The sequence below is a fragment of the Pezoporus wallicus genome, unplaced genomic scaffold (assembly GCF_028554395.1).
Source record: "Pezoporus wallicus isolate ANWC-B61680 ecotype Strahan unplaced genomic scaffold, APGP_CSIRO_Pwel_v1 contig_13942, whole genome shotgun sequence".
Lineage (NCBI taxonomy): Eukaryota > Metazoa > Chordata > Aves > Psittaciformes > Psittacidae > Pezoporus > Pezoporus wallicus.
In genome coordinates, this window is record NW_026640476.1 from 256190 (window position 1) to 276888 (window position 20699).

Consider the following 20699-nt stretch of genomic DNA (forward strand, 5'->3'; position numbering starts at 1 on the left):
ACAGCAGACTGGGGGTGCAGCTGGGTACTGTACTTTGGATATAAATGCTCTTGAGAGCCTGCCTCATGGTTAGAATTGTTTCTCATTCACAGAGCCAACTGGGGCTCTTAAAAAAACTTCTATAAACGATGGTTTGCCTACAAAAGAGACAAAGTGTAATTAAAAAAAAAACAGTAAAAATCAGTCATTGGTAGAAAGAACTACACAATTGTCCCAGTTAAGGTAAGTCCAAACCTATGAATTAGCAGCAGATTAATGCTGCCTTCTGCAAGGGGTGATGGATTTTTTTGCTTGTACCTTTAGCTATAGCTAAGCATGAAGAAACATAGGAGTAAGGAGCTGATTTTTAATGGCAGGATAAGACAAACCCTCTTCAGTTCATGTCCCTCATCTACCCTGCACTGCAGAACCACCACACCTCACCTCCTGGTGCACATCCTATCACACGTGTATGCTATGCTTGTGACCTCTACCTCTGCTGCTATGTTCTACAGGCACTCCCTGAGCAGCCGGCGGGAGGCCAAGTGCCCGTTGCTATACGAGTTGCTGGCACTGGAGTCATTGTCCTCAGTGCAAACACCAGGCCCATCTCACAGAATAGGTGGGGTTGGAAAGGACCTTAAGTTCATCAGTAGTCACAACCAGATTCCAGAGCTCTGCATGCAGAAAAACATATTAAATACAACTGAACCTCTGGTCTCACATTGTATATAAAGTTCATCCTTTTCTTCTGTACCTTTGGTGGCTGTTTCTGGATCCTTTCACCAAATTACAAGCACGACAGCAAGATGTGCCTCTTCCCTAAGGCATTTTTATGTCTAAAGCAGTGAGAGAGGAATAAACCAGGAAGTAGTAGAAAATGGGCTAAAAAAAACAAAAAATTATCACCAGGGCAAAGTTGTGCCTCTGAATACAAAGAAGCTGCATCGAGTGTCTCAAAGTCATACATGATAAAGAAAATCTCACCTGTGTTACTTCCAATCTACCCTTTACAGGAAAGGATGTATAAACTTCTTGTTTACAAGCAGTGGTTTTACACATGAGACTTTTGGTGAGTAATCACTCTTTAAAAAAAAGGGTTTGATAGCTTCTAATGTCTGTAATAAGCTATAACAATGGCTCAGAAAAGTGCAAATGGAATAGAAACTTAAAGTGGTTCACACAAATTATTTTGCAGCCATTCCAATGTCTTCAGCGTTAAAAACAACTGCACTTTAATTTCCTTCTATTTTTATTTGGCCAATGCATTGCTTTTGGTTTAGATTAGATAAAAGCAGTTTGAACAATATAACTGTTATAAAAATAGTTTTGGAACAAAGCTTTATTTACAATAAGGCACAAGTTTCCTGTCTTTAGTCAAGAGCAAGTGACTGCTGTGGAGGGATCTTTACAGTGTCAGGGTGTGAGCCAGTCCTGGAGAAGGCTGTCAGCACAGTATCCCTACTTCAAAACCAAACCAAACACACAGGATATTCCCCATCACAATAATAAACTCCAGTCAGAATGCATTTTTCTATTTGTTCTCTTATCTTTTTCTTCTATTTAAGGGTAAAAAAGGAGGTGCCAATGGTTCACAGTCCTTATAGTGCAATCGATCACTGCTTTCTGCAGAACACCACTCACTGTACATTCATTATTGATTCTGCTGGCTCGCAGTCAAGGATAGGTGTCATCATCTTCGTATTCCCACCGAGCTGCTTCTCTGGCCCGCAGAGCGATCACCACTGCCTCTGACATGCAGGACCCACTGCTGCGTGGGCTTCCCTCCAGCCCTGCTTGTCACAGGGGAAGTAACATTAACTGTGCTGTTGTCACTATGCTAACCACCCCCACTGAAGTGCCGCATGCTTTTGAAGTGTCTCATCTGCCCCATATTTGGAACGCAGTTACATATTTGTGTAAACCAGGAATAGTTCAACCTACCACACTAAGTTTCCATAGTTTTTTTATGTTCTGGACATACCGTGTCCTAGGGACTCTACATCATTAATAGCCTCTGATGAGGTTCACACCAAGATATAAAACATCTCTCTAATGTGATGTAATATTCTTGCTTGTGGCTGCTCCCATAAAACAAAACATCTCATTTACCCAAAGAAATTCAACTCTCTGGCATACAGAAGCTTGTGATCAGTCTTCAGAAGTCACCACCAACACCGCAACAAGCACACCCTATAGGAAATGTTTACCCCAAACCCCTGGTCTTTTTGTTTTCTCTTCAGACAAGATGCTAAATCCTGCCTCTCTTACATCTGTTATGAGCAGTGTCTGTATTGTAACAAACACTTTTACTGAGCTGAGCTTCTACAAGCTGTTTTCTGTGTTCAGCATTTGTTGCTTACCTTGTGGGAAGCCAGTCCCCCTTAAGATCCCAGCAGCATAGGGATACTGAAAACAAAATTCACAGGGAGATTGAGGTTGATGTTTCCTTTATGTGCCATTTATCTTATACTTCAAGATACTGGTTACCTATAACACAACCAAACTCTCTAGATCTTAAGCAGACTTGTACAAGTATTCCAACAGCTATTCTGATTAATTGCTCAAATTAATCTTTAAAATTACTTCTATGCATACAGGATGACCTCTTTGTTCAACATGCACCCCTTGTCTCCACCTTGCCCCAGGCTCTATATAGGGAAATCTAGCAGAGATTTCTGCTTTCGACCATCTCACCTCGTTGTAGGAAGCATTTTGTTTTCTGTCAAATGCCCTTCCTGGGTAGCCTGGCACTTGCTGGGCAGGCTGCCAGGATGGGTGGTATGAAGAAGAGCTTCTCTGAAAGACAGAATAGCTGCATTAGTGGTACTATGGTCTGGCTTCCAGTCCTGACTTTACAGCCACCCAAGCCTATGCCCCTTGTTCTAGGGAGGCGGCTCTTCTATCAGAACCACAATAAGATTATTCTGGCATCTCCTTTTGAAATCTGACCTTAATTAGTACAAGGACATCCATATTTTGTAGCAAACCCTGCCCTCAGGGTCCCAGGTGGGACTCCGGATGCAGCCACAGGGTTGTCAAGTGTTTGAAAATCCCCAGCAGACAGAAGATGCCCATTCACTTTACAGTCCCCTCTTTACAGTCAATATTTATTTATATTTGTTTATATTAGCACATATGTATTGCTGTTTATCAATATATCAATACCAATTATTACCAAAGTTTATTTACCTTTATTTGTATCATCACATTAATGACAGCCAGTCATACCAGGCGATATGTTTTATGGGGAGAAAGGAGAGGAACTGAACAAACCCTTTTTCTTCAGCAGTATGTAGGGTCAAAGAGTGTTTCACTCAACCCAAATGAAAACCACACTCCACAGCACCTAAATGTGCATGTTTTAACACTAACTTGATGGCTCAGCGGGCAGGACTGACTTGAAAAATAAGTTCAAGCTTAAGAAATTAGGCTCCTATTATGATGTCATATGGGATTTAAAATGGGGTTAGGTCAAAGCACTCAGGTTTACCTCAGCTGAAAAGGTTGGGTGGAGGAGCAAACCATGAAACCCTAAGGAAATAGAGTCAGGGAAGGAAGGCAGCTTCCTTCTCAGTTTAGGCAAGGTTCAAGTGGGGCCAAGCCCTTCAGTGACCATCACTGCACTCCTAGATGAGGAGTGCTTTCTTGCAGTTTCACAATCATAAACAATGTCTAGTGAGGGTAAGAACTTCTCTATATTCTTCCCATGCTGAATTCTAGTCTGGAACACATAGTTAGGCAACTTCCATGGTATCCTCTTCCTGCCTGGAGTTAATTAGCCGTCAATCAACTTACATGAAACTTCAAAACCAGACATATCCCAGCATGCCAGCCTGTTTGCAAGGCTAGAGGAACCCCATGAAACTGCACCAAGCACATAACTGAGATGGTATCTAAACTATCAGACTGACCTGCTGGCCTTGTCCTCCTGGTGCAGGTGGGGTTTGCTTTGCCATTTGCAGTGCCCGTAGTTTTTCAAGTAAAAACACTTTATCTTTTCCTCCCTATGGTCAAGACGCATTTGATCATTAGCTCAAGGCCTGTAAGCAACCACTGACCACAATAATCATTACAATTCCTTTTATGCTAAAGTAATCCATCTACAGAAGGAGCTACAGCAGCACAGCTTGAGGGTAAAATCATTCTGCAACAACTCTGAGTTTCCCTGCAGCTCCCATGGCGGAAGGCTCCCACCCCCCTTGCCCTCTCAAAGGAAAAGCAGATCACAGCTCCACAATAGCACTGATTGTGCCATGAGACAATCAACAAGGAAGCCAAGTTTTTTTAAACAGATAAAGCTGAAAGTCAAACTTACATTAATAATTTGCTTTTGTAAGTGTTTGATCATGATCTTTCTTCCTTCTATTATTTGCCAGTAAAGATAAACAATAACTCTAAAAAATAAAAAATAATATTAAAAAAAAGTCCAGCATATGAGCACTCCCACCCATGAGTATTCCCTCCTAGTCATTGCCTAAACAGAATGTTATCTGTTACAAGATGCACACAAGCACACACATATATAGCCCCTGCCCATGGCAGGAAGGTTGGAACTAGACGATCTTTAAGGTCCCTTCCAACCCAGACCATTCTATGATTCTGTTATCTATAGATACACACACATATATACACATATACATATATATACACATACACACACATGTATTAAAAAATAGATGTATACAATTACATTTACACAAGGAATGGCAAACACATGAAGTTGTTTAAAACATTCTCTTGGAAAAGACTCAAAGATTTGTGGACCTGTGTTTGAATGAAAGGTACAATTAAAGTAAGACAAAAAATACAAGGTGCATTTCAGATAACAAATAGGAGCCTAATGCTCTTATCCAACTTTTTGTCACTTGCTTACATATATGCCTGGTCTAAATCACAACACTGAACACCTACTGCTTCCAGGTCAGTCTTGGTCCCACCAGAATGAGTGAGATCTGGTTTCATCAGGACAGGTTTGGGTTCTTCAGTGTGTGTGGCCTATACCAGAAATACCAGGCAGCACAGCTACACCATCAAACCTACATACTGGGTTTGCCAAAATAATATACTTCAGCCAAGTGGACAGTATGTGAATTTACCAGAGATTAGCTGGAAGCAGACTGCAACCTACTTAATAGCATTTCCCTATGTAGTGTGTTCACTTGAACACACTGTTTGTGCACTACTATGCCCTTCCACCACAGTGTGCCTCTGGTATTTCAGCTATCCTTTACATGCTATCATCTCCTCTTATGACTCCATTGATGAGAAATGGTCAGAAAAGTCAAAGCAACCACCTCCCAGACTTCTGCTTTTTATGTTGCTCAGAGTCCTAGTATACATTTGACCTGTACTGGCTGTGCTTGTGAAAGCTGGCTTTTCCCTGCTGATTTATGACGCAATGAGGAAGGAAGAAACTAAAAAAGCAATGGTGAAAAAAAAAACAGAAATGCAATCTATGCTGCCAAGTGTATGCAGCGTGTTTCTCTTCACTGATGTTCCTGAGGCAAAGTGTGCCACTGGTAATAAGATCTGCCTAGGCACAGTAAACAAGAAATACTCAGTTAAAAGCAGTGTATCCTAGGGTTAGCATGAAGTTGGTTTGTAAAGAGCTTTGTCACCCCAACACAAAAGGAATAGGTTTTATAACTTCTTTATGTACTTCAAATACATGAATTTCCAATATATTAACCATTTCTGATACTTTAAAAATGACCTTGCAATTATTTTAACGAAGAATGGCTGTGTCAGAGGCAGTTTTTTCCACTTCAGGTCCTTTTCCAGTGCTTTCAATTTACAGGTACTTACAGGATAGAAACGGATAGGACGAAGAAGAAAATTTCACTTGTAATTAAGTTATGGTAGATCCACACTACCCATTTTGAAGCAGTGTAATTTTCCAGTATTGCTACCCACTCGGAGACTGCAGCATACATAGAAGACAAACCTCTGAAAGGACCACATTCATTTGAAGGTTTTAACCTGAAAGTGTGAGAAAACAGCTACTTAAAGCTTTATATGTTGACCAGTGATTTAGTTAACATTGTGATTTTGTGCATTAAGATGTTCATTAGTTTGCTACAGCCCACTGCTCTCTTTGGACCGCCCAGGAATTTCCATGATCTCTGTTTGATTTTTCACTTGGGTCACTCTCCAGCCATTGAAATGCCCACCCCAGACTACGCAGTGAAAGATAAGAGACCCTGCTGCTCTGGACAGGTACCAAGCCCTTGACATAAATGCAACAAGTTGATCAGTAGTACAAGCTACAGCTAATAGAAAACCCAGATTGTCAAAGTTTCACCCACATCATTTCACCTTGCCTTTGAAGATATCAGTCACTACAGATTTTCAGTAACAACAGGATGTGTTGAAGTAAGGCAGCCTATAGCAAGAATTAACATTTTCAGGTAGACTGAAATAGGAAAGTATTGTTTGCTTTGAAACTCAACTGCTGCAGACAGCCTGAAATTCTGACCTGCAATCTGGAAACGTTTGCTCTGAAGTACTGCATCCCACCTGGTTTCATGTGTAGTCACCTGCCTTACTAAGCATCACAACCATGTGGCTGAGAATTGCCAGGCAAAAGAAAAGGGGTAGCCATGCTGCCCTCCTTACTGTGGCCAGTGATGTGCAGGTAAACAAAGCAGCTTTAAACTCCTGGTAACAACCAAGATGCATTATTGCAGAGGTCAGCACCTACTGCAAAAAGAGTCCCTGAAGTTCATAAATAATCCAGACGTTTACCTCAATTGAGTTTTTCCAGCTACTTTTCCACTGCAGACCCAGTATGGCCTATAACATGAATAAGCTCAGGACCTAGGACTAAGTCACCGAAACCTTTATGGAGGAGGAAAAGCCAAATTTGCTGCGCCATTTAAATAAAACCCAAAACTTCAATGTAACCTTGTTTCTCCTCCTACTTTCTTACGTGTTAACCATATTCTTGCAAACTCACTGAGCATGCCTTGTTTTCAGACTGCAGAACAGCTCACGAACATCTGAAACCTTCCATTAGCAACTAATACAGCTTTATCAACAGAAAACCACAAGTTATTCTGTGTTGTATCAGGTCACACAGCATAGCATAGCAGGCTTGAATGCCAGTGATCTTTCACACCTCCAGACAGTGACTCCAATGACAGACAGAACTCCAAGGAAGGAAGGGAAAAACAGCAGGAACATGAAGGTTGTTGTCATTTGAGCAGTTCTCCAGACTTTGCGAGGGGGTTGGCAATTCATCATTAGACTGACCTTTAAAGAGATGAAGACACACTGACTGTTGGAATGGTGTTACCTGCCACGGCAACTCAGTTTAAGTCAATCCCATTGAAATTGCTGGCAGCAGTTTCTGGAATAGCATGCGTCAAGTTTCCAATACCTTCTTTTATAAGACTATGACAGATAAACTGTAGAAAATGTCAAGAATATCATCTTTAAGTAGTAAGAGACAAAACAACGGGTTCTTCAGGACTCTGCTGGGCAGAGTTTGCTTTTGTAGCATATGTAAACCCATAGTTTAGGGAACATGAGTTTTGACAGCAACATGGTCAAAGGAAGTGATCCTGCCCCTCTAGTCTGCTCTCATAAGACCCCACTTGGAATACTGTGTACACTTCTGGTGACCTCAGTGCATGAAGGACATGGAGCTGTCGGGATCAGTCCAGAGGAGGCCACGAGGGATAATAAGGGGGCTGGAGCACCTCCCTTATGAAAACAGGCTGAGAAAGTTGGGGCTGTTCAGCCTAGAGAAGAGAAGGCTGCATGGAGACCTCATAGCAGCCTTCCAGTATCTGAAGGGGGGTACAAGGATGCTTGGGAGGGACTTTTCATTAGGGACTGATAGGACAAGGGGTAACGGGTTAAAACTTAAACAGGGGAAGTTTAGGTTGGATATAAGGAAGAAGTTCTTTACTGTGAGGGTGGTGAAGCACTGGCACAGGTTGCCCAAAGAAGTGGCAAATGCTCCATCCCTGGTGGTGTTCAAGGCCAGGTTGGACAGAGCCTTGGGCAATATGGTCTAGTGTGAGGTGTCCCTGCCTATGGAAGGGGAGTTGGAACTAGGTGATCTTAAGGTCCTTTCCAACCCAAACCATTCTATGTTTCTCTGAATTTTGAACCACCCTTTCTAGCTATAGCTATGTGTGACACTATCAACTGTTTGGTGACTCAACAACTGATCTATCATCTGGTCATACTACTGAGACAAAGAATTCTGAAAAGAAACAATTTCCATTATGATGCTTGGTTGAACCACTCTGCTTATGCTTAGATAACTTGGGAGGCCATCAGTGGGAAGTAGGAACATAAGCAGGAAGCCAAAATGACAGCCACAGGCTAAGTGTCTATATTGACATACGCACTTGCACATTATTAATTCTTGAGCCTTTAGTTTTACTTTATTTTCTCCCCTTTCTCTCTGAGCTCTTAACCCCTCCTATAACCCTTCCAATAACCCCTCCTTAACCCTTCCACACTTTTCCCCTCTCCCAAGTTTTACAAGTTTGTAATTCAAGGGCCTGAATCTAAATTGTGTTCCTTTAAAGCAAACTCCACCCTCCAAAACCCAGCCAAAAAACCTGCTCCCCTAAATACAAGACCCCAGAGCCTCCAGTCAAAACCAGCACTTTAACACTATACATTCTGCCCGGATTTCAAACTGTGTCAGTTTATGATGAATACATGTAAATCTTGTTACCTTTTTCACACAAAATACTATAGAAAATGATATTATCTGGATACCGGGCATCAGAGGTGAGAAGAGGATACCAATCCTACAAGAAAGGATTTATAAGAAAGTTAAATCTTCACTATTCACCACCCAGCTCTCAGTGCACTGAAAGCAGAAAATATCACAGTAAATTAATATACAGTTAGAGTTTGGTTATTTGGAAATTTAATCATTAATAGTATTGTTATTAACACTGATCCTGTAACAGAAGTCAGCCTTTAAAAATACGCAACTTCAAAATACATGTCTATGTACGTGCCTGCAAAACTCTCTTGTAATAGGAGTAACATACTCATTCCTAGAAATAAGGCATCTTTTCCAGGGTTTAATACTGAGACTATTTCAACAGGAACACCATTCCAATGGGGAAGTAAACAAAACTAGGGTGTCCCCTTTATGGGTTTCTCTAAGACCAGTGACTGCAGGGTAAACTATTGGGTAAAGCTATTGGTAATACCTGCACTATTACAAGAGAACTGGCATGTCACAATCCTTACAAAGATAGTTAATGTCATCTCCCTCAGCATGTATCCTGCTCTTTCCCCCATGATGGGAAGCATCCAGAAGTGTCAGAGTAAGAATGTTCCATGGTATTTCTAAGTGCAAATGAGGTTTTGGCTGTAAATGTAACACTTACCAGGTCAAAGTCTGTGCATAGATCAAATCTAAAACATTTCGTCCTATATCAAACTCTGGCAGCCCCAGGCTCACACAAACTGTAGTTCCAATAATTCTGGAAGAAGAAACCAGCACCACAGCATAATAGCATTTACTACATCATAAAACATCATAAAACCCTGCATAAAAATCTGCAGAACGCCTCCTGAATGCAAGCATCAAGGACAAATTATTTAGGGGCTGCATTAATAACATCATGCAAAGCAGCCACAGCTTACTGATAAAACAGCTCATTAAAAATGAAACAGAATTGGGGAAAATCAGTTTCCCATAACATACAGCAGGGTTGGAACATGACCTAGGGTATTGTTCAAGCAACTCAAAAAAAAAAAAAAGGAAAAAAGAAAAAAAAAAGGATTGTCAAGTGTATCAGAAAGGTATGCTCATGCTTAAACAGTTCAAATGGCAAGTTGCCTCAGTACAAAATTGCAGCAGCTTTTCAATTGCTGAGTCCTCAGAATTTTCAGCCTCAACCAGTCAAAAAAAATGCATCTTTTAGATTGATACTCATCGTATATCCTACTTCACACTAACTGAGGTTGCAAGCAGCTGAGGCATACACAGATAAGCAAGTACTCAGAGATTTCCTACTGAGGACCAACCATCCATTTTTACCATCTATTTTTTTCCTGTGCTGGGGAGATTCAATTTCTGCTTGTTGTAGCAAGAACAATAAAGATTTTGGTAGCTATCCCATCTCTCCCTGAATACAGGTCTTGCTGGCCTTATCAGCTGCATCATAAATACAAGCAATTGTACTTCTAATCTTTCACAGCTGTAAGTCTGGTGCTTTTGCACAGCTCAGTGAGGACATTCATCACAGCTGACACTGCAGTTTTGGTACTGTGGCTGTTTGCTGGAAGGTGGTTTCCTATCTGAACAGAACAAAGACAGGAGTAGGATTAAAGTTCGCTGGCAAGAGCTGTGGAGGGAAAGTCTTCAAGGGTTTCTCAATGTTGTTTTGTGTTAACATGAAGTTTTTAACTAAGTATTCTACCTTGTTCACGTCATGTGCGAAGGGCAAACAATGCATCTCCTACGCAAGTATGGCCACAAACTCAAAATGCTCATAAAGCTGGCAAACACTCAAATACTTTACTACCTTAAGTCAGAAATAATGTTTGGCAACAGAAGGGTATAAGCAGCAGATGTCAGATGTAAATTACTTCTTGGTTACAAAGCTTAGCTGTATTCATGTTCGGTTAACAATACTTTCTCATTTACCATGCTACAGACCTCTACACTCAAGAGTCACACTTCATCCTTAATAAGACTGATTAAAATAAGATTGTTAACTTGTGTGCACTCTATAGAGTAACATAACTAAGAGGAAAAAAATTACAGGAGGATAAACTAAAGAAAGCCAGCAGTGTGTTCATGCATATGCAGAAAACAAGTTTTTCTGCTTGAGGTGTTGGCTCTTTGTCACCCCATTCAGGAGATGCATGGGAGTACAATGCAGCATCCTCCCTGCCTGTGTTTCCACCCCCAAAAAAAAAAGGACACATTAGGAAAGTTTAACGGTATACACTCTGACCTCCTCCTAAGAAGGAGCTGAAACACACAGAAGACAAGTATCAGAGGCTATGCCTGGTAGAGGCAGCCAAGGAAGTTTCATGCTTCTGTTAGACTGTGTTTCTCATACTGGAAAAAAAGACCATGCCTTTGGTTAATGAATGAAAACAAGATTAGAAAAGCAGTACTCACCTTTGTAAAAACTCTCCAAAGAAAGAGCCAAGCAAACAAAACATGAAGTCAACTACAATAAGACGATAGATATCTTGGCCAACCAGAGTTTCCCAGCACTTTCAGAAGAAGGAGGAAAGAAAAAAAGAACATTAAAAATGCTTATCTAGAAGTCAAAGATCATGTGATTTTAACATTGTTCCCAAATGCTTGGGCATATGGGACTCAAGCTACAGACCAAAGATTTGCTAACAGCCTGACCCATCCTAGTTGACCTCTCACTGAAAAATGCTCCAAAACAACTGAGATGTGAGTTGGGAGACTCCTTTCTTCCTACAGTTAACTTCTCTAGAGATGATGAGTAAAAAAATGTTGGGGTGGCAAATTCAGCTTCCCCAGACACTACATGCACTTCTCTTTGCTGGATTAAGTCTCTTACAAAAGTGGTTCCTAACCTGGCATTGTAAATCAAAGATTTGTATTTCTGAAACTTTACCTGTGACTCTGATGCAGCCACAATGTTAAGCCAGTAGTAGCACAGAATTCCAACAATTGATATTTTCAGGATGATACTTCTGAAAAGAGAAAGTAACAGTAACTGCACTGACAGCTGGTCCATAAACTCACTGGAGAGAATGATGGCAGGATGATCATTGGTTACACTCTATTACCTTCTCTTATAACAACAATAGCACTGCAGAGTGCCAGGACCAACAGGAACTCTCCTCAAAGCTGAAGCACAGCATTATTCTATTGTCTTGGTGGAAAACGAACTGGGCATGACAACCTCGGCACAGCCTCTGCAAAAGGGGCTGCTGGTTGGGTGTGTGGGCTCCACAGGGGAGGAAGGTCTGAGGAGCACCAGCAGTTACACACTGTTAATTTCAGGCACCTGTATTTAAGTAAGATCTCATCACTCCTTTTTCCCCTTTCTTTCCCTGGTGTACAGAGCTCTTTGGAGAAGATGAATTCTCCTCCATAGCTCCTTACTGCCCACCACATCATCTACACATAGATTGCTATCAAAAAAGAAGAGTCAGGCAACTTCAGGCAAAAAGCACTAAGAGGCGGTAGCAACAAATACCTGGCAATAGTGACATATATATGCTGTCCAGGAGTCTGAAATCTTTCCAGACGTCCAAGCCATGAGTAGAAGAACGGGATGAATGCATTGAGGACAGATGTGACAACAGGTAGCACCAACATGGCAGCTTGGCTCTCTAGGTCATTCCTGTGCCCTTTCACAAATAGCTTAGAGGCAAAAAACAAAACAAAACTTAAGAGCCTTAACCAAAAGAGTACATCAAGTTGTGTCCACAGGGAAGACTCCTGGCGCATGTCCCTGCATGATTGCGAGTTAGAGATTATCATGGTTTATGGGCCCATGTCCAGCAGCACAGAGACCTTCTCCCCTTCCCCCATTTTACATGGGACCAAGGGTGGGAGCCCCAAATTAAACGCAGCTCCTTGGCAAAGGAGAGGCAGGCCTTGATGAGGCTGCTTCTTGCTATTTCTTTCAAGGTATCTCCCTAAGGTAGCCATGAACCCAAGAAAGCAGCTGTCAGGTGATGGGGGAGAACAGACCAGTGCTTGCACTCAGTGTAAGATACCCATGTCCAAAACCAGACTGTAAAATCTGTCCTTACCTTCAGGTTATTAGTGGAGAGGAAGTAAACACCAGCACAAGCAGCTACTGCTGTTCCCAGAGAAGTGACCCACGAAGCAAAATGAATAGCAATGCAAACAACTCTCTCTGTTACAGAAAAACTTAGAACTTCCCGGTTTACTTCAGAGAGGTCTTCCTGCAAGGAAAAAATTCTTAATGAAGAATTCCTTAGTCAACAGCATAAAGCAAAACTTGCTTCAAGTAACTACTTGAGAGACTGAATGAAAGATTATTTCTCCAGAAGATGGGCAGAGTAATACCCTGGGGACATTTAGTAGGCAACATTGTGTTCCTATCCTAAAAATCTCTTCTCTTGACAGTTACCCTGTATTTCACAGATATTACTAGTGTGCCTTTTGTTTACAACATGGTTAAATAGCAGGAAGGAAAACCAGAATACTCTGTCCAGCAAATATTTAATAGTCACAGAGTCACATTCATTCAATAGAACAGAAGCATACAAATATTTATATGTAGCTTAAAGAGAAAAGAAAAGCAAGTAGCTAAGACAACTCCAGGAGTACAAATCAAATGAAACTTAACAGTCAAGAAACCTTAAATCTATGAACAACAGGGCCAGCAAGTTTGAGTCCCTCTGCCAGAGACTTCCATGTGCGTACACAAATTTCTATGCAGAAACAAGCCTCTGGCAGAGTGATTTGTGCATGTGAGTTTTGTACCTTTCTACCTTTTTGTACCTCCTGTGCTTTGTACCTTTATTTGTGTGCTGAGATTCTTTTGTTTCAGCTTCACAGCTTTTTCATTCGTGATATTGAACTCCCAAGTGCAGAGAAGTTTGCTAGCATTTCCAGGGAATGCCTGAGGGTTAATGAAGTTCCTGCAGAAGGACTTTGCCATGCTGCAATGAAAACTGAGTTTGTGAGATGCATAATGGGGAAATACATAAATCTGCACAGCAGGGCAAGAAGGGAGATTCATCAGCTTTTCTGTCCCACCCCAAGGCTGCTGCACCTATGTCAGAGCACGTCACACAAGACAAAACAGAAAATAAATGTTCATGTAAGAAACAACTCTGACATTTCCTTCTGATCATGGCTGACAATCTTTACCTTTGGAAGGTCACATCAGTACCAGGAGATATTAGGAGCAACAGCTTCCAAAAGGGGTATCATGATATTCATTGGCTTGAACTGGGATTCTCTCCATGTCCCTTACTATGTCACAGTTATTCTTTGTTTGTCTAAAACAAGATTTGATTTCTAGAGATTGTCTTTTGAGCAGAAACTTCTACTTAAACTCTACACCTGGAAATAAGGACTTACAGAAACACTCCAGTAATTGTAATTGCCAATGACCTCAATATAAGTGAAACAAGAACATATAATTACTTTACCTGAACAACAAGATAAGAAAACAGATGACAAAATATATTCCAACAGTGAAAATATAGGCCAGCTGCATGTTGTAAGATGGACCATTCTTTATTTTACTGATTGTAGCATTGGTGTAAAAGCCATAGTAGAGTACTGTTTGTTGAAAATAACCCTGAAAAGACATGGACATCATTCAGAATGTTTGCTATCACCTGTATATGGTTAGAAGTACCATCATCTGAAGCCCAGTTACTGGAAGTGGGAACCTTCCCATTCCCTACATGAAACCAGAGGTGTGAATAAATTTCTAAATATCAGGCCCTTTGTTTCTTTCTATCAGCTAAAATATTCCATAGACTTGAGAGCTTCTAGATATATGTAAATAACTCATGTCCTTCTGAAGATGCACACTGTATGATCATGAGCATTCAATGTCTTTGCAGGACCTGCTCTTTTCTGAAAATTCCTAAAGAGGGAAAGGTTTAATTGCTTCCTTCTTGGGATCAAGGTTCTGTACTGACAAATTGCATTGACTATAAAGGAATCAGATGACATTTAACACTAGAGCTATTAGATTATAGCTGAACTCCTGCGGTAATGACTGTACTTTGCAAAACAGCACTACCACAAAACATCGCAATTTAAAGGTAATTTAAGAAGGAAAAAGCTGACACCATTCCTCTTTAAAAAGACCTCTCAACTAAGCATTAGTAAGAGCAGGCTCTTGTTTATTAACTAGAGAAATCATTTAACAACAGTAAAAATAACACACTTTTTACAGTAAAGACATAAAAAAAATCCCTTCTCAGATGACTTAGTTGATGAATACCAGTAGAGTTAAAGCAGTGTGAAAACTTCCCTTAAAAACAGCCTGGGACTTTATTCCCTGAAAGTAAAGATATCCACACAATGGAAGGCCCTTCTGTCTCCAGGCCCCACTGAATTCAGCAGGTTGCCACAGAAAGAGCTGTGTGCTCCTTGGAAGAACACAGCTTTGGAAATTTCACAGGATCACATATGGAAATTTGCACTGCATTTTCAGAGGAAAATCAGCATGGGAAAAATGTCCTGCTGAAGACCACTGCAGCTATCGCCGACTTCCTTTCTGTCTCTGCCACTGCTTTCTCAAAGAGTGATGAAAGCCTTGAAATACTGCTGAACACAGCAATTTTTTACAGTGAGACAAGTGCATCAGGACAAGTTCCATTCATCTCACTCTGTTGTTTCTAGTGTCTAGAATATTGTTTCTAGTCATAAAATTCTAACTCCATAACAAGAGATACTAAGTTTTTTACTCTACTGTGAGTTTTTAAAGTAGATCTGTTGCACACAGTACTAACACAAATCTGCTGTTACATACTTACAGCTCCAGTGAGCAGCTCCAGACCCGTGAATGAAAGGTTATTTGGTTCTGCTGCAAGAAACTGAGGAATTGTGAGGAAACTGAAGTTTATGAGGAATGAGAAGATGTTGAAAGTTAGCAGCCACTTCAAGAAAATAAAATAAGAAAGAACACTTGTTCCAAACTTGGCACCAATGACCTTCAGAGTCTTCTGCTGTAACTGCAGTAGGTGAAAATATTCTGACAAGCTATTTCCAAGTCGCCGAAATGACTGAAGTGCGAAAGAGGAGAGAGATCAATCTCAGCAAGCAGCCTTGAACAGGATTCTCATTCACATAATGAAGCTTCACATTCTTCACAGTTCCATCTTAACATAAGAACAAATTTCCCCCACCACCTGCACTGTAAGATGCCCAACTCTTGTTCCTAAGTGCTACCATAATGCACGTAGCTATTAGCGAAGACTGCAGCAATTAACCAGTTCTTTGGTAAATAACATAAATTTATATAAAACATAAAGCCAGACACCAGGTACCTCTGCAGACAGTGATAACATTGCAGCTATTGTGGCTTGCAGGAGTTTGACACTTACCACTGCTATTCCCTGCATACACTGTGTGCAGGAGCAAAGTTGAGTGCTGCAATGCCTTGATTTTTTTTTTGTTATTTCTTCAAGAACTTTATTCCTGTGGAAAAGAAGGGCAGGGGATGACAATGGTATGGGTTGTAATTACAACAAGATGACAAAGAAACTGCTGGAAATAGTGTTTCGTACACGTCCACATGAAGAAAGTTAATATGGAGCTATTCTGCTAGTTCTTTTTCTACTAGCTGACACCATGGCTCTTGTCCATGCTATGACAGCATATTCTAATCCCTCTACATATCACATATCACTCTGGGAACAAAACTTCAATATATTCTGTGAGGACACAAAAGGATGGTTGAGAACATTCGCTCTCTTCTCCATTTTCAATGGCAACATTCAGTTTCCTTTGAAAAGAAATCATAAGTCAGCATTCATAATCAAATATCAAGGCCTTGATTTTTATATTAGCATGAGAGATTCTTCTCATCCAGAGAAAGGACAGTGAACCATCTTTAAATTATTTCCATTTGCAAGATGTTGACTTTTTTAAAGTGTATTAAAAAATACTTTTGGTTCTTTCAAAGTGACAAACCAAAGCTGAGCATGTTAAAAGTACAATGTTTGTAAAACTAAACAGACATATTTTTATTTTTACCTGATCTCTCTCTTTTTTTTCATGGTCTCTGGCATCTTCTGGATTGCTTTAATCCTTTCACTGGTGGACATACTTGCAAGATTTTCAACTAAAGTTTCCTCTGCATAAAACCCATGAAAAAAATCCAAGTATTTGCAATAATAACACAGTAATAATTATACAAAATCTGAAGTGGATATGACAACACTTCCCATTGTCACTGCTACCAAAGTGTGGTATGTTCCGAGACTACTCCCCAAAAATATCCTCAGCTCCATCAGCACTTTAATACAGATACAGGTAATACAATATTGAAAGTTAAAACCAAATATCACTTGTCTGATGCTTGATTAGTATTCATACAAAGAGCTGAAATACAAAGGAGAACAAAAAACTGTCAAACTCCAAGATTCTGGTCTATTGCTTCATCAGTGTTTGATAGTGTCATTTCTATGATGCTATGTACTGGCTTGACAGCCAAACTTTTATTTATTCTAGAATTTTAGTTTATGTTTCTGCCCAAACTTTGCACTACCTATGAAACAGACAGAACTGTATTACTTGACAATCAGGCTGGTTTTGCATAGTTGGAATTTGAGGCTATTTCCAGACACACTGGCTGAAAACAACCCATTAGCTGGTCAAATAAATTCTAATAAAGAGATTAGCTTTTCTGTCTATGATTTAACACATTCAGACTGCACTGTGCTTCCTTTATCATGGGATTTTAATGTGATAGTAGAGTATAAAAGATGAATCACTAGCGTTAACACAAAACCAAGTTGTTTCCATAACCACAGAAAGACTGTACATGCAATTCAGGTGAATAAATCAGGAACAGTATCAACCACACCATCTTGTGCAAGATGCTATTTCAAATTGAACCCCTTACCTAAACTCCTACTTTCTTTCCACACTGGATTTGCTTCAAACACACTGGAAGAAGTCATGAAGATCTCATCATGTGGTCTTCTGTCGCGTCTCCGAATAAAGCTACCTAAATAACATGCGTTGGTCAGTAAGCCCAGATATACCTGACAAATTGACTTTAGAAATTTGAATTTTGAAACAACTTCAAAGCATACCCTTCAATCTCACTACCTGCATGCAAATATATACTCCCCCATTCACTTCTTTCCTGGTCGTGCTTGACAACCATGTGCAGTTTTTCAGATACATCTTGGAAGAGAGGTACGGAGCACAGCCTTCAGCTACATGGAAGACTGGATAACCAACTCATAAATGTGCACATTGATTGTTCAAAACTTTCTTCTAGAAGATAGGTCCTTTCTTTAAAAATCCTTACACTGACTCCAGAGGGATTGTTTTAGACTCACAATCATGCTGAATAAGTTATATGTATCAGATTCCCACTTCCCTGAAGCCAAAATGCAACTGTTCTTTCAACCTTCTTTCATGCAATTATCCAAACATTAGTGACTGTATTCCTTAAAAGCATCTGCCTTCCAGCTATGAAACAGATGAGTTTAGCCACAGCTTTCCTTGCCTTCTCAGTAAGCTAATGGCAAATCTGTGCAACACTACACCTCCCTTTTGAGGTCAACCCTCTGGTGTAGAAGGCTGCAACTGACTGATGCACCTGCTAGTTGATGCACATGATGCAGGCACCTGCACCATATTTACTATTTAGACCTAATGGTTCCTTAACGTTAGTGTCATTTACACTTGGAGACAACTTCCTTTGTAGCAACTAAAAAGAATCAGAAAAAGGAAAACATCTGCGCCTCCTCAGGTACTTCTTGAGCTTTCAGCACCCAGACATTTCTCCTCTAGTTACGGAAATGCACTCTCTTTCCTCTTTCCTACCAGGTATTAAAAGCCATATGTGATAGGTAATGTTTGGAAATGCCCTATCTCTATGGTCACTCACCGAGCAAGGCATTTCCAGGTTCCAGAAAAGAATTCTTAGTTACATTCCAAAAGCAGCAGACAAAAACTGAACTGATTGTAACAGAAGAATTACACAGTATGGTGAGAACAGTTCCTACCCAGAACACAAACAATAAATCACTACAGCACCCTAAATTAGAAGCCAGAATGTTCTATGCCAGACCCCTTATATTTTAAGGAGTATAAAACTCTAATAATAATAATTAGGGTCTAGAATTTACACAGAGACAACATAGTGAAAAAGCCACTAAAGAGTATCAAAAATGTGCCCTATCCTCCCCTTATTTCCTCCTATAGTAAGTCTCTTCAGATAACTCTAGGTTTGTTTTATGCTGATCCACTTTTAGGGAGTTTGGGTTAAAATGAGTAGGCATTACATCTTTCATTGCTCAGGAAAAAAGATCATCACCTGCAGGAAGATACTGAAAAATTCAGCTACAACAATGTAGGATAGTAAAATAGAATTTCTGTTTTATGGTTCCTTTTATTACATGAATATTTTCATATCTGAACCAAAAGGCTTTTAAGTACTTACTATTTATTTTATGGAGGGGGAGACTAACATACAACATCTTGACACACCACAATCCTTGTATCTTACCTTCCGATTCATTGGAAATGCTGTGGGTATAGGGGCTATGGAATGGAGAAGGTGGGCTGTATGCCAGTTCAGACTCAGGCTCAAAGGAAAGATTATCTGTTGAATGGAATCAGAGTTATACAGAAAGTTGTATACTGATTTGGATTATTTACACACACAGGGTATCAGCCCCCTTGACCAAACTCCTACATCTCACTCCAGTGTATATCCTAGTTCTCAACAATTTATTCAGTCCACACAAGTCAGTATTTACTGATCTGTTAATACAACAGACAGTCCATGGATCTGTTAATGTAACACCTGAACTACTTCTAGGGGGGAAAAAAGGCACACACACACACACCCGCCAGCATCTACAAATACATAGAGTTGAGCTTTCCAGAGCTACAGGACTCCTTCAGGACATTACTGTTTCAGTGTTTCTGTAAGCTGTTCATACGAGAAATTACATACCTGTGGAATTTCCATATGGACTTCTTCTTAGGACATTAACTCGTGGTAAACCTTCACTGTATTCAGAGCCGTGTCTCATGGAGGCCATTGGTATGTCCAGAGGGTAATTCTGCCCTCTTCCACTGTGTTTGTGTTCTCTGTAGGAACCAGGTAGTGAAGAATCATAAGTGGCTTGGTAAGAGAACAGATTCTCTTGAGAATTCCTCCTGTGTGAACAATAAAAAAGAACACTCAAAGTGCCACAAAACCTCTCCATAGACATCCTTACTAATTGTCGCCTATTATCATCAAATTTGAGTACTTTATAAAGCAAACTCATACTGAGAGGTATTTTGTATTTAGAACTCTAACATCATTATTTTGATTTGGTCATTAACTGAATTAGAAAGACTGAAACTTTCCTTCACCTGAAGTAAGCTTGGATTGCACCTACACAGGAATAACTGCTTGGAAAAAATGAGGACATCCAGGGTTATAGCACACTGTGAAAATTACTGGAACTAAAAAGTTTCCATGGCATTGGACCATAAATACTAAGATACCTTGAACTGATAAATTCATCCAACAGGTAAAAAGCAGATGTGCTATTTCTCTTGAATACTGCCTTCCTAATAGCAGTTTTAAAAATCTGTGTCTGAGAATGCAAGCATAAAGGAGGCATTAAAAGAATCCCAAAACCTAAAATTCTGGAGAAGAAGCTTCTCCTGCATGTAAATAGATAATTTAATTGCTTATGGCACAATCGCAACAGCAAAATTAAACAAACTTACCTTCTATCAATTTCCAGTGTCTCTGACAAGTGGTAGTCTGGATTTTCAAAGGCTTCATTGTAATGATGAGACATGACAAGTCTTTGGGTGGAGAGATGAAATACTCCTTATTTTCGTCTCTACTGCTTCATTAATATGTTCATGGGAAGACTGATCACAGACCTAGCTCCAAAGCAGATGTATGCACATACAAAATGAAAAAAAAAGTTCCTTTCAGCATCTGCGTTAGGAAATTTTGCCACCCTGCTAACAAATTACAAATGAAACAGTACAAATCAGAAATGATTCTAACTTGGAGTTACTGTCACTAAATTGGGATCCAACA

The 20699-nt window shown here is 40.1% G+C and overlaps 1 protein-coding gene across 4 annotated transcripts in view; it reads right to left on the reverse strand.

Moving 5' to 3' along the window:
* Positions 1 to 1589: 1589 nt before the first annotated feature.
* TMC5 (transmembrane channel like 5) overlaps positions 1590 to 20699 on the reverse strand; it is a 29245-nt gene continuing 10135 nt past the window's right edge. For 2 of the 4 annotated variants that reach the window (XM_057418976.1, XM_057418977.1), the window contains 23 exons: positions 20375 to 20536; positions 19605 to 19810; positions 19152 to 19247; positions 17544 to 17636; positions 16661 to 16760; positions 16009 to 16102; positions 15439 to 15687; positions 14095 to 14246; positions 13455 to 13599; positions 12721 to 12876; positions 12159 to 12325; positions 11571 to 11649; positions 11096 to 11193; positions 9348 to 9443; positions 8678 to 8753; positions 7100 to 7233; positions 6727 to 6774; positions 5788 to 5961; positions 4298 to 4376; positions 3894 to 3986; positions 2677 to 2778; positions 2343 to 2388; positions 1590 to 1772 (listed from right to left, as the gene is read on the reverse strand). In XM_057418976.1, coding sequence (XP_057274959.1) covers positions 1657 to 1772; positions 2343 to 2388; positions 2677 to 2778; positions 3894 to 3986; positions 4298 to 4376; positions 5788 to 5961; positions 6727 to 6774; positions 7100 to 7233; positions 8678 to 8753; positions 9348 to 9443; positions 11096 to 11193; positions 11571 to 11649; positions 12159 to 12325; positions 12721 to 12876; positions 13455 to 13599; positions 14095 to 14246; positions 15439 to 15687; positions 16009 to 16102; positions 16661 to 16760; positions 17544 to 17636; positions 19152 to 19247; positions 19605 to 19810; positions 20375 to 20448 — 2673 coding nt within the window. In that variant the 5' untranslated portion in view covers positions 20449 to 20536 and the 3' untranslated portion in view covers positions 1590 to 1656. Of the gene's footprint in view, positions 1773 to 2342; positions 2389 to 2676; positions 2779 to 3893; positions 3987 to 4297; positions 4377 to 5787; positions 5962 to 6726; positions 6775 to 7099; positions 7234 to 8677; positions 8754 to 9347; positions 9444 to 11095; positions 11194 to 11570; positions 11650 to 12158; positions 12326 to 12720; positions 12877 to 13454; positions 13600 to 14094; positions 14247 to 15438; positions 15688 to 16008; positions 16103 to 16660; positions 16761 to 17543; positions 17637 to 19151; positions 19248 to 19604; positions 19811 to 20374; positions 20537 to 20699 lie in introns of those variants that run through there. The other 2 variants (XM_057418978.1, XM_057418979.1) reach the window with 2 other exon arrangements.